Source organism: Rhea americana, unplaced genomic scaffold (genome assembly GCF_003343005.1).
Source record: "Rhea americana isolate MKP2758 unplaced genomic scaffold, rheAme1 scaffold_0, whole genome shotgun sequence".
NCBI lineage: Eukaryota > Metazoa > Chordata > Aves > Rheiformes > Rheidae > Rhea > Rhea americana.
Genome location: NW_028185037.1, coordinates 15463650 through 15477589, shown reverse-complemented (window position 1 = coordinate 15477589; position 13940 = coordinate 15463650). Strand labels below are relative to the sequence as shown.

General features: G+C 35.4%; 1 protein-coding gene across 5 annotated transcripts in view; it reads left to right on the top strand.

The window, feature by feature from the left end:
- CYRIB (CYFIP related Rac1 interactor B) overlaps window positions 1-13940 on the top strand; it is a 75371-nt gene that overhangs the window by 58936 nt on the left and 2495 nt on the right. For all 5 annotated transcript variants that reach the window (XM_085317820.1, XM_085317903.1, XM_085317593.1 and 2 more), the window contains 8 exons: window positions 5748-5869; window positions 7650-7755; window positions 8797-8933; window positions 9516-9593; window positions 9689-9805; window positions 10583-10662; window positions 11785-11911; window positions 12755-12825. In XM_085317820.1, coding sequence (XP_085173946.1) covers window positions 5748-5869; window positions 7650-7755; window positions 8797-8933; window positions 9516-9593; window positions 9689-9805; window positions 10583-10662; window positions 11785-11911; window positions 12755-12825 — 838 coding nt within the window. The remainder of the gene's footprint in view (window positions 1-5747; window positions 5870-7649; window positions 7756-8796; window positions 8934-9515; window positions 9594-9688; window positions 9806-10582; window positions 10663-11784; window positions 11912-12754; window positions 12826-13940) is intronic.

The following is a 13940-nucleotide window of genomic DNA, read 5'->3' as shown; positions in this document are numbered from 1 at the left end:
AATTTTGAAATTAATTACAGTTTCTAAAAATGTAAAATCTTTGTTTCAGACAGGACTTTCATTTAACTTATGGAGTCTGATGTGGTTTGCGTTTTAAGCCGAAGAACTTCAAAAAGAAGTTCTGAAGACCTACTATAATTACAAAGAGATATGCATCTTTAAGGACTGAACATGGAACCTAATTCTATTTTGTGCAYTTCTAGTGTACCACTATGCACTGAATAATGCTGAAAATACTGACTGGCTCACAGAAGCTATTCATAGCTCTCTATCAGCATCATGTTAAAGGTATATATGTGAACCTTATTTGATTTGGCATTGAAATTTGGCAGTTAACTTTATACCCCCTTGGGGGGGGGGGACCAGAGTGTATAGCCTGAATTGCTTTTGAAAAGAGGAGCAGTTTCTCTGATCAGTGCCATGTGTTCTGGAAGGTTCACATATTGGTATTTCTGCTTTTGTTGCATGATATAATAGAGTCTAAGAATGGCAGGTAAGTGTTGTTGGCTGTTGCTATGCATTAATTACTTTGTTTTGGGATATGCTATTGCTGTACCCAGCTGCTCACCAGGAAGCATAAAATAAGAAAACTAATTTCAAGTGCTTTTTGCTCGTGAGATGAAATGCAGTGGAACAGTATAACAAAAAAGATGAATTATTTTGATATGGATAATTTGAGGTGCTTTTTTTTTTTTTTTTAATTCCAAATTCTTTTCCCGTTGTTTTGGGTGAAACGGTGCCAATTGGTTGTGTTAGTTCTAGTGTGAAAGAGAATGCTTAATTAGGCTTATGTTTTGATGACATCTATACAAATTCCTAAACCCTTGTCCTGTACTGCTGATTGGGTCAATTGTCTTTTTTGAATATACTGTTACAGAAGGACAGTGGCATGGTATACCCTACACATCATTTGTAAAAGGAAGATGATCAGATTCCTTGTTCAAAAATCAGAAAGCAAACCTGTTGTTTAAAAGCAATTCACATCTTGCATATTACATTGTCAGAGCAGATACAGCTTATGGGGAGAGCTGGTGTGGGAGAATGTTGGAGTCATAGAGCTCCAGCTTAAACTGGTCTGCAAATATTAGACCATTTAATAGGTCTAATTTAAATTAAATTAAATTAAAGTTAGCTGGATGCAAGAGGCATACTTCTAAAATCAATTGCAATGATAATTGTTGCTAATAAAAAAAAATGATTCTCTAGCCATCAGTTTTGTTTGAAAGTGCATGTTTTGAGCATGAACAAGATCTGGCATGAGAGTAAGCAGGTTGCTGACATGAAATGTTTATATATGCAGTCAAATGAAGTGACTTATATTATGGCTGAATTGTTAGACTGTTCTTTATTCATTTTGAACTCTGTCCTGCATTTGTTTCTGCTTCTATACTTTGTATCCCTGCTTCAGTCCACCCTGTTTCAGATAGCTTGCCTTGACAGGATCTTGGCTTTGACACAGTCAAGATCTTTCTTCAAGACTTGGCACTTAATCTTGTGATTCTCAATGTTATGTTTTTATGTGGATGAGCAAATAAGCTCTATATTAAAAACAAATTTGCCAATGCTGTGTTACACTTGGCCTAATAATATATAATTTTAAATCTTCTCTTCTGTAAATCCATATAGATCTTTGCTGTGAGCAGAGTAACTAAGTTTCTCACAAAATACCTTACATAGCCAAAATCTAATTTCCATAAAGCTTTATAGAGATATAGGCACTGAATTTAGAAAATGTTTTAAATGGGTTTCTAGGATTTTTCAGGTATTTTATTTGGTGTTAGATTCCAGTGATTTTGTGTGACTATCTGTCAGAGTACTTCCAAAAAATGTTTTGATAAATGCCATAATGGGCTGTTGGCTTTCCCTTGCCCTGATGCTGGTTAAGCTTATATTTTCCTGGTCATTTACCTTAGCTAACTGAAACAAATAGTTGGTTAAATTTTCTACTAATGTCTGTGCAGTACTGCTTTAACATGAGCAAAGTGCACAGCTTTATAGGGATGTTATTGTTAAATGAAAAATGGGCCCATTGAACATGAGAAACTTGCAATTCAGTGTTAACATTGATATCATTACTGTCACAGGGCAAATCCTTTTCAAATTTACCAATACGAATAGTAGCTAAAATGCAGAGTACTTTTGGTTGCAAGTGATAATCCCAAAATAGCAGTATTCTGCATTACCTCCAAAGAACATGACTAGATTTCAGAACAACCACAAGGATAGTTTTCTTTATAGTAATGAAGTTAAAGATATTTAAAGTGTTTAATCTGCAGCAGTCTAGAATTTTTCTGTCCCAGACAGTTTCAGATGAGTTGATGTTTTCATCCCTGGGAAAAATATCAATTTAAATAGTGTTTACTGTGCAGTATGAACTTTTAATCCCTAAATTCTGTCCCTACTAATTCTGTAGGCTATCCAGATTTTTTTAAGTAGTCACTAAATGTATGTCTTCCTGCAATATGTTGTCATACTCTCATGGCATTTATTTCACGTAACAGCATTTGTATATTGTTTCAAGCCTACTCTTTTGTCTTTAATACACTATTGTGTGAGCTTTCTGAGCTGTGAGTGTATATTGCGTCTAGTGCAGTCGCATTCCCATTCAATTTAAAATTAATTGAAAGACTGAAGTGATACAGTGAAAACTCCACGCTTCCTTGAAGGAACCGCAGCCTTCACCTCCTCTAACTATTGGATCAAATGCAGAAAAGCTGTCTTAAAGCTGCCTTAAAGAAGTAGAGGTCGGCCCACTTGACAACAATATCAAACCTCTAAGGCTGTCAGTGACCTGTGCTATACTTACTGGCGTATTTTTTTTTGTGAATTTTATTTTATTTTAATGAGAAATGTTGCCATGTAAATGCAAAACATTATCATAAAGTTGTAACAAGAACTTGCTTTCTTCACTCTGCCATTTGGATGTCTGGCAATGCTGGTTGCTTTTTCTCAGTTGTCAAAACAAATTCCGTAAGTGTAACTCACTTTCTTGTTCTGCGCCCTACGCTTTGAAGGAAATGAGTTCCACAGTTGGTGATTCGTAAGCGGAAGTCCCATAGCCTGAATCCACAGATCGGTACTGACATGGGAAYGTGCCTCCATCTATTCAAGCTTCCACCACGACATGGAAAGAGGAGGCATTCCCTTTTTCTCCATCTGGTAGCTTCAAGAATACAGTACCCCAACCAGCACAGAGAAGCAGATAAGCTATAATGAGGCTTGAACATTTACTGCTTTGTGTAGTAAATCTATCCTAGCCCCTCCTGGATGGGTTGTGGTGTGAACATAAAAAGAATGTTTAAAAAAAAAATTACTTTCTTAATGCGAGTCCTCTGCTAATTAAAAATGTAAACATTATTGCATTTTTAGGCATAGAAAACTTACAAATAGGAGAGGAACTAATTGGGGCCAATCAGGTTTACAGCTTGCTTTAATTGAAGAGGTTAGGTGCACCAAAAGGAAATTCATACCAAAAGAAATAATCTGAATGTGCACTAAATTTTAAAACAGAGACATTTAGAAGATTTTTATAATAACAACTTTTTTAAAAGTATAAATTATTGTTTAAGATTTCCAGAAACACTTCAGGGAAGTAAAATAAAATAATTAGCTATCAGAGGTGGAGAGGTTGACTTGTGTAGCCAGCCATTCATGCCACAGTTTGTATCTGGAAGATGATTTTCATTTCTACACTCAGAAAGTCATAGTAATATATCTGTTTTGCTTCTTTGTGGGTTTTGAAATCAAAGAGTGCTAGGAGGAATTTTCCTGGGCCCTTCTGCTGTCCCCCCCCCCCCCCCATCTCCTTACTAGAGAGAGTGAAGGCAAAAGGGCTTGAAAAATTAAATAGGCAAGAGCCGTGCTCAGCGTGAGACGATCCGAGTGGCAAGTCTTGATTGCATTATTTAACAGCACAATCTGGAATGCTACAGAGCTTCACATTTTATTCCGTATTCCACTATAGCATTTCATGTTTGTGCATGAACTGCTGCCAGTCAACTGGTGCTTACCTGTCTGCTCTTTTCCCTCATTTTTTGTCTTCATTTCTTACAGCAGTCTTCAGCAGCTTTCAAAATTATAAATGTGACTTTTGTGATGATCTAAAAAGCATTGGCCACTTTTACTCGATGCCTAATCAATGTGGTGCTCTTACTCTTCTTTCTTTTTCTTTTTTTTCTTTTTTTTTTTTTTAAAAAAAGGGAGCGACCAACTTTTCATACCTAAAGATAATCCTTGATGGTTCTCAAAATATCTCAGTTAAACTGTTGCAAGGTCTATATAGGCATATTTGTTAATAATGCCCACTCTCTATGCCTTAAACCAGAAAAATAGTGTTCGACAAAACAAATTACTGCAACATCCATACAAACAATGCATGTGAAACTTTTAGTTTCTCCTAATGCAGCCTTTGTTTCTTTTTTCTTTCTTTCTTTTTTTTTTGTGTGTTTAACAGTATGATATTGTGGATTTTTCTTTCTTTCTTTTTTTCTTCATTTCAAAAAAAAAAAAAATCCTAACTTCTATCACCCTAAGTGGGTGTTGTACACATGGATCATGAAAAAAATTGGTTCTATTAAAAAGACATTTTCCATACTCTTTAAATCACACAAAATCATGAGGATAAATTGTCCATAGATAACTATGTCCCTATTTTTCTTTTTTTTTTCTTTTTTTTAAAAAATAAAATCCAAAAACAAAAGGAAGGGGGGCCCTTTGCTAATACCCTGGCTTTTGACATGGAAAATTACCAGTATGTATTTCATAACTTATTTTGCCCATGCAAACAGAGAAGTTTTTTTTTCTTTTTTTTTCTTTTTTTTTTTTTAAGCATTTAAAAAATGGCAGTTACCGTAACTAAATTCTGTTTTATCTCAATCTGAAAGGAGCTAACTTTATAGCTTCCATCAAAGTTTTAAAAGAAAAATTGATCTCCTATCAGGTAAATCTAGTCCAAGATACTTGAAAAGTGATTATTTTTAAATATTAGAACCTTTTCTTGTATCAGATTTTTTTTTTCTCAAAATATACTTTTTTATGTATGTGAATGACAGTCCTTTAAACAGGTATGTGTAGCTTTCTGAAATGATATTTCAAGAGATCCTTCTGGGAAGTCTTTAGCAAATTATAGAAAAACTGGGAGACAGCATAWGCTTTAAAATGGTTTTATACTAGATCTTTCTGTTCTCAAATCTGATTTTTCAATCAGTGCAATGAAGAACATGTTTTGAGAACTAGATATATTTAGAAGTAGAGAGATACAACTCCATCCCAAACCTTATAATGGGGAGGCAGGGGATAAGGAAAATAATTCAATGCAGTGCTTTAAAAAATGTATAAATGAATGTCTTGTGTAAAGGTTAATACGTTTGTAGTGAGTGTGTTTTTCAAGTACTTGCCTAAGTTTCTTCCAATGAGTTGTTATTGCACATTGAAGGTGAGGATTGATTATCATGATATGATAGAACTAATGAAATMGGGATTCAGGTCAAAATTTCCTTTCCTAACCTAATTTTAAATGGGTCAGGAAGGATAGATTCCAGATTGATATTTGGAATACTAGGTGAAGCTGAAAGACTACTAAAATGTAACTGCTTTCCTGGAGTTCCTCGTATATTGTAGTAGCTCTTCAGAGAATGAAAATTCTTAATGGGTTGTATGAAGAATTTGTCCTGTAGGTGATAACATGCCTGTTGAACTCCGTATTTTTCTTTAAAATACATATATATTTAATATGTTCTACTGTTTAGATGCCCAACCTACAGAATCTGAAAAGGAAATTTATAATCAGGTGAATGTAGTATTAAAGGATGCAGAAGGAATACTGGAAGATTTGCAGTCATACAGAGGAGCTGGCCATGAAATCCGAGAGGTGAGCTAGACCGTTACAATTCTACATAACCTGTGACTGTTCGTTGTGTGATCCTTACCCAGCGCCACGGGCTTGTAACTTCTCTTGCAGGAGCTGTCGTGGCAGAGCATTTTGTCTATTCAAATTACTATCTTAAAGGAAGCTCTACTCTGGAATGTCCCCTTTTAATAAAGAAACAGCTGTCACTTGTCTGAGCAATAGTAGTACACGTATGTAATAGCAAAAGATGTTCCTCAGACTTTTTAAAAAGTTGTTACTCTTGCGGCTTTCCTTATATTTCTGCCTAAGCTGAAGAACCTCTTTTTGAGTTGGTGGCTGATTTGGAAGAAYGTGGTGAAATTACAGTCTGATACCAAGTAGTCTGGCCATCATTTTGCATGATAACTGGGGAAATCCAATATGTGCGGGTTCTAAGACAAAAAGCATTTTATTTTCATACCCCTTTAATTGGCTTTTATTTAGTATGTGTTTAAAAATTAGTATTTGAAACAGAAGCAAGGCTTCTGTATATCACCTCACTCCATTTGTCCTTTACCTTCAGGTAAAGGGTGGAACAAATCCTRTCATAAGCCCCTTCCCTTCTGCCTCAGATGCAGCATCAGGGACTCCTAAAGTGAGGAGGTTAACTCCARTCGATTCTAGTAGATGAGCCTCTGCTCGCTCCGGATGAATTTTAGATACACAGTCATTCAGCTTTAATAAGTCTTGTGAGTTTTTCTTCAGTCTCTCTCTGCTGAGTTAATATCTGAAGTTTTAAGAAGCATAACTGGGTCATGCAAGGCCCCCAAGAGGGGAGATAGCTCATTTGTCCTTCAAAGAAGGAGCATGYTCAGGGAGAGGAAGATACAGAGTCTGTAGGGTCTGGGAGGAGTGTGTGTCACAGCAACAGTCTGCAGCTCCCATGRAGAAAGGAAAGAGAGACTCCTACGAGGAGGAGGAGGCAGACACATAGACGTGGCAGGGAGGAAAGAGTGTGCTGCAACTCACAGCCCAGAGATGACTGAAACAGATTCTGAAAGCAAAGACATAACTGTGAAGATGCAGCAGGAGAGTCATGAGCATTTTTTTTTCTGTTTTCTTAGTAAGTTGAGTTAAATCAGTCTATTTTCTGTCTTCTGGGGAGTTTGAATTTAAAGCTTCATTCTTCTGAGAAGCTCACTGTAAAGGTGTATGCACTTAAAAGGTCTAGGGATTTGTAGCTCAAATCTCTGGAATACACCAAGTCTTTATGATTCTTTTTATACCTAAATGTTTTACCTTAATATTTAGCCCAAATTTCACAGCTGAATATGTTTGATCTTTCTTCCCAGCCTCAAAAATTGGTGATAGATATTAAGATTAGAACTAGCCTTTTCTGATCACTAAACAGTTTTACTTGGAGATGCCCCAATAAAGTCATTGATTCAAACTAATTAGATGTGATTATGTAAACTTCTTATTTTGAGTATCTTTAACAAATTTTTCCTTCCTCCTCCGTGTCAAAGTTACTTGTCTATTCAAGATACTTACGTTCAAGATACTGTGTATTCAAGATACTTACAAGTATTTAAGAGCCTTTGGAACAAGCTTGCATTAGTGCAGGCTTTGTCTGTTAGCTGGAAATACCTCAGCTGGTAGAATTGCGATTACTAGAGAAACTTTTCTCTCTCAGTAGAGGGAATGTACAGTTTTGTTTCTTTCTAGTTCTTCAAATAATTGCTCCAGGTAGATTTTCAGTAAAATCCCAGTTATTATTAATCTAAGCATACTTTTAATCCCCCCTCCTTTTTTTTAATTTAAGGCAATACAACATCCCAATGATGAGAAGCTGCAAGAGAAGGCATGGGGCGCAGTTGTTCCACTAGTAGGCAAATTAAAGAAATTCTATGAATTTTCTCAAAGGCTAGGTAAGTTGAGTGCTATTACTTTCTCTCTTCCCTCCCCACTCTCCTTCAGGTAGTATAACAGTTGTATTCAGGCGTGGATCATACCTAGGTCTACCACTTATTAGTAGATCTTTCGTATAGATTCCTTTCAGATACTGGAGTTAAGATATCTACAAACCACCTTCTTGCTTGTGAAAGCAGTTTGCTTCAGTGGAGATCTGAGAGATGAGAGAGAATGGGAGCAGACTTGTGGTTCTCTTTCCATATCCCTCTAGTAAGTGTAGAGAGCACTAACCAGCTGATTGTTTTGAAAGCTGGTAGACTAAGTCATTGAGTGTGATTTTTTTAAAGTATTAGGAAACTTTTATAATGCCAAGAGTATTTAAAAATGACTGTCTTACTCTTTGTGAACTCTGGAGATTATCTGCTCTATGCAGTACCTGAGCTTGCTCCACACAGGTGCAATTCTACATGAAGAAAGTGCTTCATGCCTTTTACAGAAGCAGTTTGACTGATGTGCTGAAGCTGATAAAATCTATTAGACTTCATTTGGTTCTTCACAAACAGTCTGTTGTAAAGACATCTTTAGCTAATGCTACTAACTTATCTTATGAAGAAACTGTATTTGCCATTCAAAAAGTAGCTTTTTCAGGAGTTTTTCTTCCCTAGATGAAGTAGTAGGGTACTTTTCTCAAGGGTAAGAAGATGGATTATCAGTTTATTTTGAATAAAGTGCTACTTTGCTTCTGCTGGTAGGTATGTGTCTCTTAAACTTGAGTCTGTCTTCTTGAAGAGTCTACAGCCCATTAACACAGGTTATTGAAAAATATTTTAAACAAGCATTGCAGGCAAAGATTTTAACCAAGTTTTACATTATAGCAGTTTGTAAGTAAATGTAGTAACAGTGGCACACAAGCAATTTATCAAGCCCCTTTTTGTATTATTAATTGCCATGTATTTTGGCAGATAGCTATTTTAAATCTAGCATGCAGAGTATCAGTGAATACAGATAGGAGAAGCAGGCACAACTGTGTATTGAAAAACAATCTCCTCTCATTTAAGAGGCAGGATTGCGAGGTCTTCTGGGAGCCCTGACAAGCACTCCATATTCACCAACGCAACACCTGGAGCGAGAGCAGGCTCTTGCTAAGCAGTTTGCAGAAATTCTTCACTTTACACTCAGATTTGATGAGCTTAAGGTAAGAACTTGATGCAATTTGTAAGCACAGAGGCTAGGAAAAAGAAAACAAGACTTTGCTGAAGCAGTCTGGGTTCTATCCTGTTCCAGAGCAGGCCATGCGGTAGATATGCTAGGCTGATTCATGTGATTAGAGCTAGACTAAACTGTAATGCAGATGAAATATTATATTAGCTTTATGCACATTTCAGTTCATATTAATCATGCTTCTTCATTTGAATTTGGCATATCTTTGAGTTTGGCAGCTTTGGGATAAAGCTGCTTGTGCTTTTAGTATGTTACATCCATARTCCAGCTGATTTTCTTGCTAATGTAGAAAGAACCAAGTTGAAATGATACTGATGYGCTGGTCTAATTGGTGAAGTCAAACTAGCAAAACTTTTCTTTAAACCTACTAATCTCAGAGTCGGTTATAAGACCTACTCTGTTTTTGTTAGGTCTGATTCTGAAAATCTGTAGATTTAAATAGAAGGCTTTTTATTTCAGAAGGCTGAATAAGATTTTGTTCTCATAAACTTAAGAAAAGTTGTCTTTATATTTTTTTTTCTTTGTCACAACTGTTTTGCTTCCATGTCTTATATAGATGACAAATCCTGCTATACAGAATGACTTCAGCTACTATAGAAGAACTTTGAGCCGTATGAGGATTAACAATGTCCCAGTAGGTAACCCTTAGACAAAATAAAATGTAATCTTATGTTATTGCATTTCTTTTTTCATATACAGAACTACTAATTCTTTATTTCTGTTTAATAGGCAGAAGGAGAAAATGAAGTAAATAATGAGTTGGCAAACAGAATGTCTTTATTTTATGCTGAAGCAACACCAATGTTGAAAACCTTAAGCGATGCTACAACAAAATTTGTGTCAGAGGTAAGAATATAAATGCAGGGCTTTGTACTGCAGGGCAGGACATCATTTTAGAAAAACAGAACTCTTCTTGCCTGATCTGTCATCCAGAAATTGAACTTGCATTTTGAAACTGTAAGAAACATGAAATGTCTTTCTAAAATGCTATAGAAGTTAGAATAACTTCAGCTAGCCACCTTGTGGATATATGGCATAGATAACATCACAGCACTGGTACTGAAAGCTTCTGTCAAGGAGGGAATGTGGGGAAGCTAAGTACATATTACCTGTGTTTTGGTGGTAGTTTGGATGATATCCATGCTTCAGAAAGCTGAAAGGGAAACACCTTGATTTTTCTGTACTTGAAATAAAAAAGAAATTGAAATGCAGCTTCATTCTCTTCAAGAGACTTGCAGTTGTTTCAAATGAGCATCTTGAAAGTCGTAATATTGCAGTAGATGCACATACTTGGATATAGAAATTTCTGTCTTTAAAGACCAGATTAGGTTTTCCTTTTTTCCAGAACTTTTCCAAAAGCTAATAGTATCAGTAATGTGGTTTTTTTTTAATTTAAAAACAAACAAACGAAAACCTCATACAGTGGACTTCAGTAGTGTGGACGCTACTCTTAAGCTAAGGCTGCTTAATATAACATTTTTAAAACTGGTACCACATTAACTAACTTACCATAGTTGTATTGATATTTTTAATTCCTTATTGATAYTAGATCACTGATTTGATTTAGATTTTGTAGTATAATCTTATACCATAATTGACTTGGAAACTGCTTATCTTCTGCAGAATAAAAATTTACCGATAGAGAATACTACAGATTGTTTAAGCACCATGGCTAGTGTGTGCAGGGTCATGCTGGAAACCCCGTGAGTATGAACAGTGTTTGCCTTGTGTGTGAATCATCTCTTAAGTATTTAAGACATTACTTGTGATGTGTAAGATGAAAGAAACATACACTGAGAGAAAAAGAATAGTGATGTTTTCTTTTTACCAACTTAGTTGGTAACCTTGACATGAGACTAACTTCTCTCTTTTTGTTAGGCATGCAAATCATGCGGTCTACTTTTCTGAGCAAATTAATATTTAAAAGTAGGATGGCTATGAAAGCTAGACAGCCTCTTGGCACGTTTTATAAATGACTTTCTCATATATAATTCAGGAAAATACACTCTTTAAGCATGATTGCCTAAAGCCTCCTGAAAGAGGGGTTCTGGGCAATGCATTGAATGGTACCTCCTTGCAAGTTTGGCTGCCACCAAATTGTAGCGCCCCTGTCTGGGGAATTTTGAAATGACTTTAGTCAAGAAAACAGTGTATTGACCATTTAAATCTGTTAAGCTCTAGGAGGATGAACAAAAAGTTAAACTAAGTGTTATGTTTTTTTCTGTTTCTTCTGGAATTTAGTTTCCCTTTGGTAAAACTACTTAAGCATGATATATGATGTCTAATTTAAATTAAAGTTTCAGACTGAATGCCACAGTAGATTTATTTTGGAGCTCCTCTATGTTTATACTCTTTACTGTGCTTAGGAATGGTCTGTCCCTCTTAAGAAAGTAGTTAAGCATTGTTCTTTAAGCTTGCTTCTTAAAAAAAAAAATTTTTTTTTTTTGAATTGGAAGCTTGGGTTGCTTGTATATTAGCAGTCGGAGGGGAAAGGGTAGGAAGTATTGAAAGCAAAATTAGTGTGTCGTCTTAATTTTTCCCCCCTTATGAGAAGCTGAAGTTACTAATAAAATCTGAAATCACGTAGCAGTAAGATGGTATTTTAGATTTGAGGATATTTCTTTGTTAACCTCTAGCTAATTCTTTCTAAGGAGTTATCTGACTGTTGTGGTCAGATTATTAAAAATGAAGAGGGAAAACCTCAAAACTTTTTCTTTCCTCTGACGATTTGTGGAAGATTTCTCTCTTTAATCTTCTTTCATTTTTATGGACGGATACCCTAATCTTGTGTTTGACAGATAATACTCTGTGTTTTTAAATTCCAGTGAATATAGAAGCAGGTTTACAAACGAAGACACAGTATCATTCTGTCTGAGGGTAATGGTGGGTGTCATCATACTCTATGACCACGTGCATCCGGTGGGCGCTTTTGCCAAAACTTCAAAAATTGATGTAAGTTTACTGTCTCTAGATAATCTTTTGAGTATTTAACTTGCATATAGACTGCTTTTCTTTCCTCCAGGTGCTAATAACAGATACACACTTCGGATTGATACTAAATGGATGATATTTACAGTCAGCATACCGTATACATAAGTAGTGAGAGATTCAGAATAGACCTTCAGATATATAAATGTTTGTTAGGACATAGAAAGACTGTTTTAATAGAATTCATCTAGCGTCTTGAAATACTTGTAAATATGCGTAGTAATATAGTGTTTGTGCTGAAAAGTCAAAATTAGAATGATTGGAAATAGCAATGGAATCCAGCTTATTCTTCCCTATCTCATAATACGAGCTTCATTATCCTCCAGTCTTTCAAGCCTAAGTTTCTCTTTGTTKTGCAGTTGTTCAGTCGTAATAATCTATGGAATACATGCTGTTAACAATTTCTGTTCAGTGGTTGTTTCAAATTAACAATTATCCCATTTTGTTAGTTATAGTTGGTCATTATTTCCCTGGCTGAATGTAATAGTTCTAATGGAGTTATAATAAGCAAAGATTTTGTTTACAGTTCCTTTTTTAAGATCGATACAGCAATTTGACATTAACTTTGCATTGCCTATAGATATGCAGAATTCTAAGTAGGTAAGCCATTCTGTTGTGGGAAGATGTGAGAATCCAGAAAGCTTACTTCCTTTCCAGTATCAAGAAGGTATCTTTGTACTGCTACAATTTTAAAACCTTTTTTTCTTTCTTTCTTTTTTTTTATCTGAGAATCTGAATACGAAACACTTCTGTAAGCTTGTGCAGTATTTACATAAATAAAACTGTTTAATGTTTTTTAACTCGTAGATGAAAGGATGCATCAAAGTTCTTAAAGACCAGCCTCCTAACAGTGTAGAAGGCCTTCTAAATGCTCTCAGGTATTTTTTTTTCTTCTATTTGAAATAATCTGATAGGAATTTTCAGAAATTGTCCAGGGCCTTTGCTTCAGTAGTATGGTGTTCAGTCAGTGTAACGGGTAAAAAGTCTGTGGTTTTTTTTTTGCAAGGTTGTCTTCTAGTGTGTCATGAGAGGTAGACACCTGAGGAAGCTGCTGAGCTTTAAAAGCAAGGTCACAAACCTGCAGCTGTTATTTTAAGATAACTTTTTTGTATACTTTAACTGCCTATAGGATAAGAATGAGTCTATAGAGATAGAATAGCCATTGTTCCTGAATAGAACTGATGAAAAAGTGTTAGAGGCTAACGAGGGTGCAGGCTTTGTGATTGCATCTACTGACTGAACTACTAAACAAGCAAATGACCAACTACAGTGTGCACATCGTGACTTCTGTGGGCTTACCATAGGAATGTCTTGATTCAGTTTCCATTGACCATATCCTCAGCTAGTTGAGGTAGTGCTGCAGTTTGGCCATTAATTACTGATTTGATTGTTTATCAGTAGAATATAAGAGGAATGTAATGTGATTTTATGTTTCATAGATAGCTTCAGGCAAGTAAGGCAAATTATTTTTGGTGTGTAAAAACTGATACTAATTTGCAAARTATTTAAGAGAGGTACTTGAAGCAACAGAATCTCAATGTATTTGCTAAAGAATATACAAGACATGAAGATGACAAATTAATTGGAGACATAATAGAAATGAATAATTCTCTTACAGGAACCTACAGATCACTAATTGGATCATAAAACTCTATCTAGCCAATAACCTCTTCTTTATGTTGCTATCCAATGTCAGAGAAGTGGCAAAAAGTGCTGTGGTAGGCAGGTGAAGGTTTCATTCTCATCTTTACTTGAAAAAATATCATACCACTTTGGTAACATTTAATTAAAACTGGGTGTTGGGGTATTGTTATTCATCCACTTTGAAGTATGGAAGCTTTGGTTCATCTTGCTTGAAAGTACGTAGTTATAATTTGTCTTTCTTACCAGTAGTGAAATTGCTTTCATTTCTCCCCTTTTATGTGTTATGATGTGGTAAGTGAAATAATATGCTATTTTATACCAGGGTTCACTTGGAAACTTTTTTCAGATT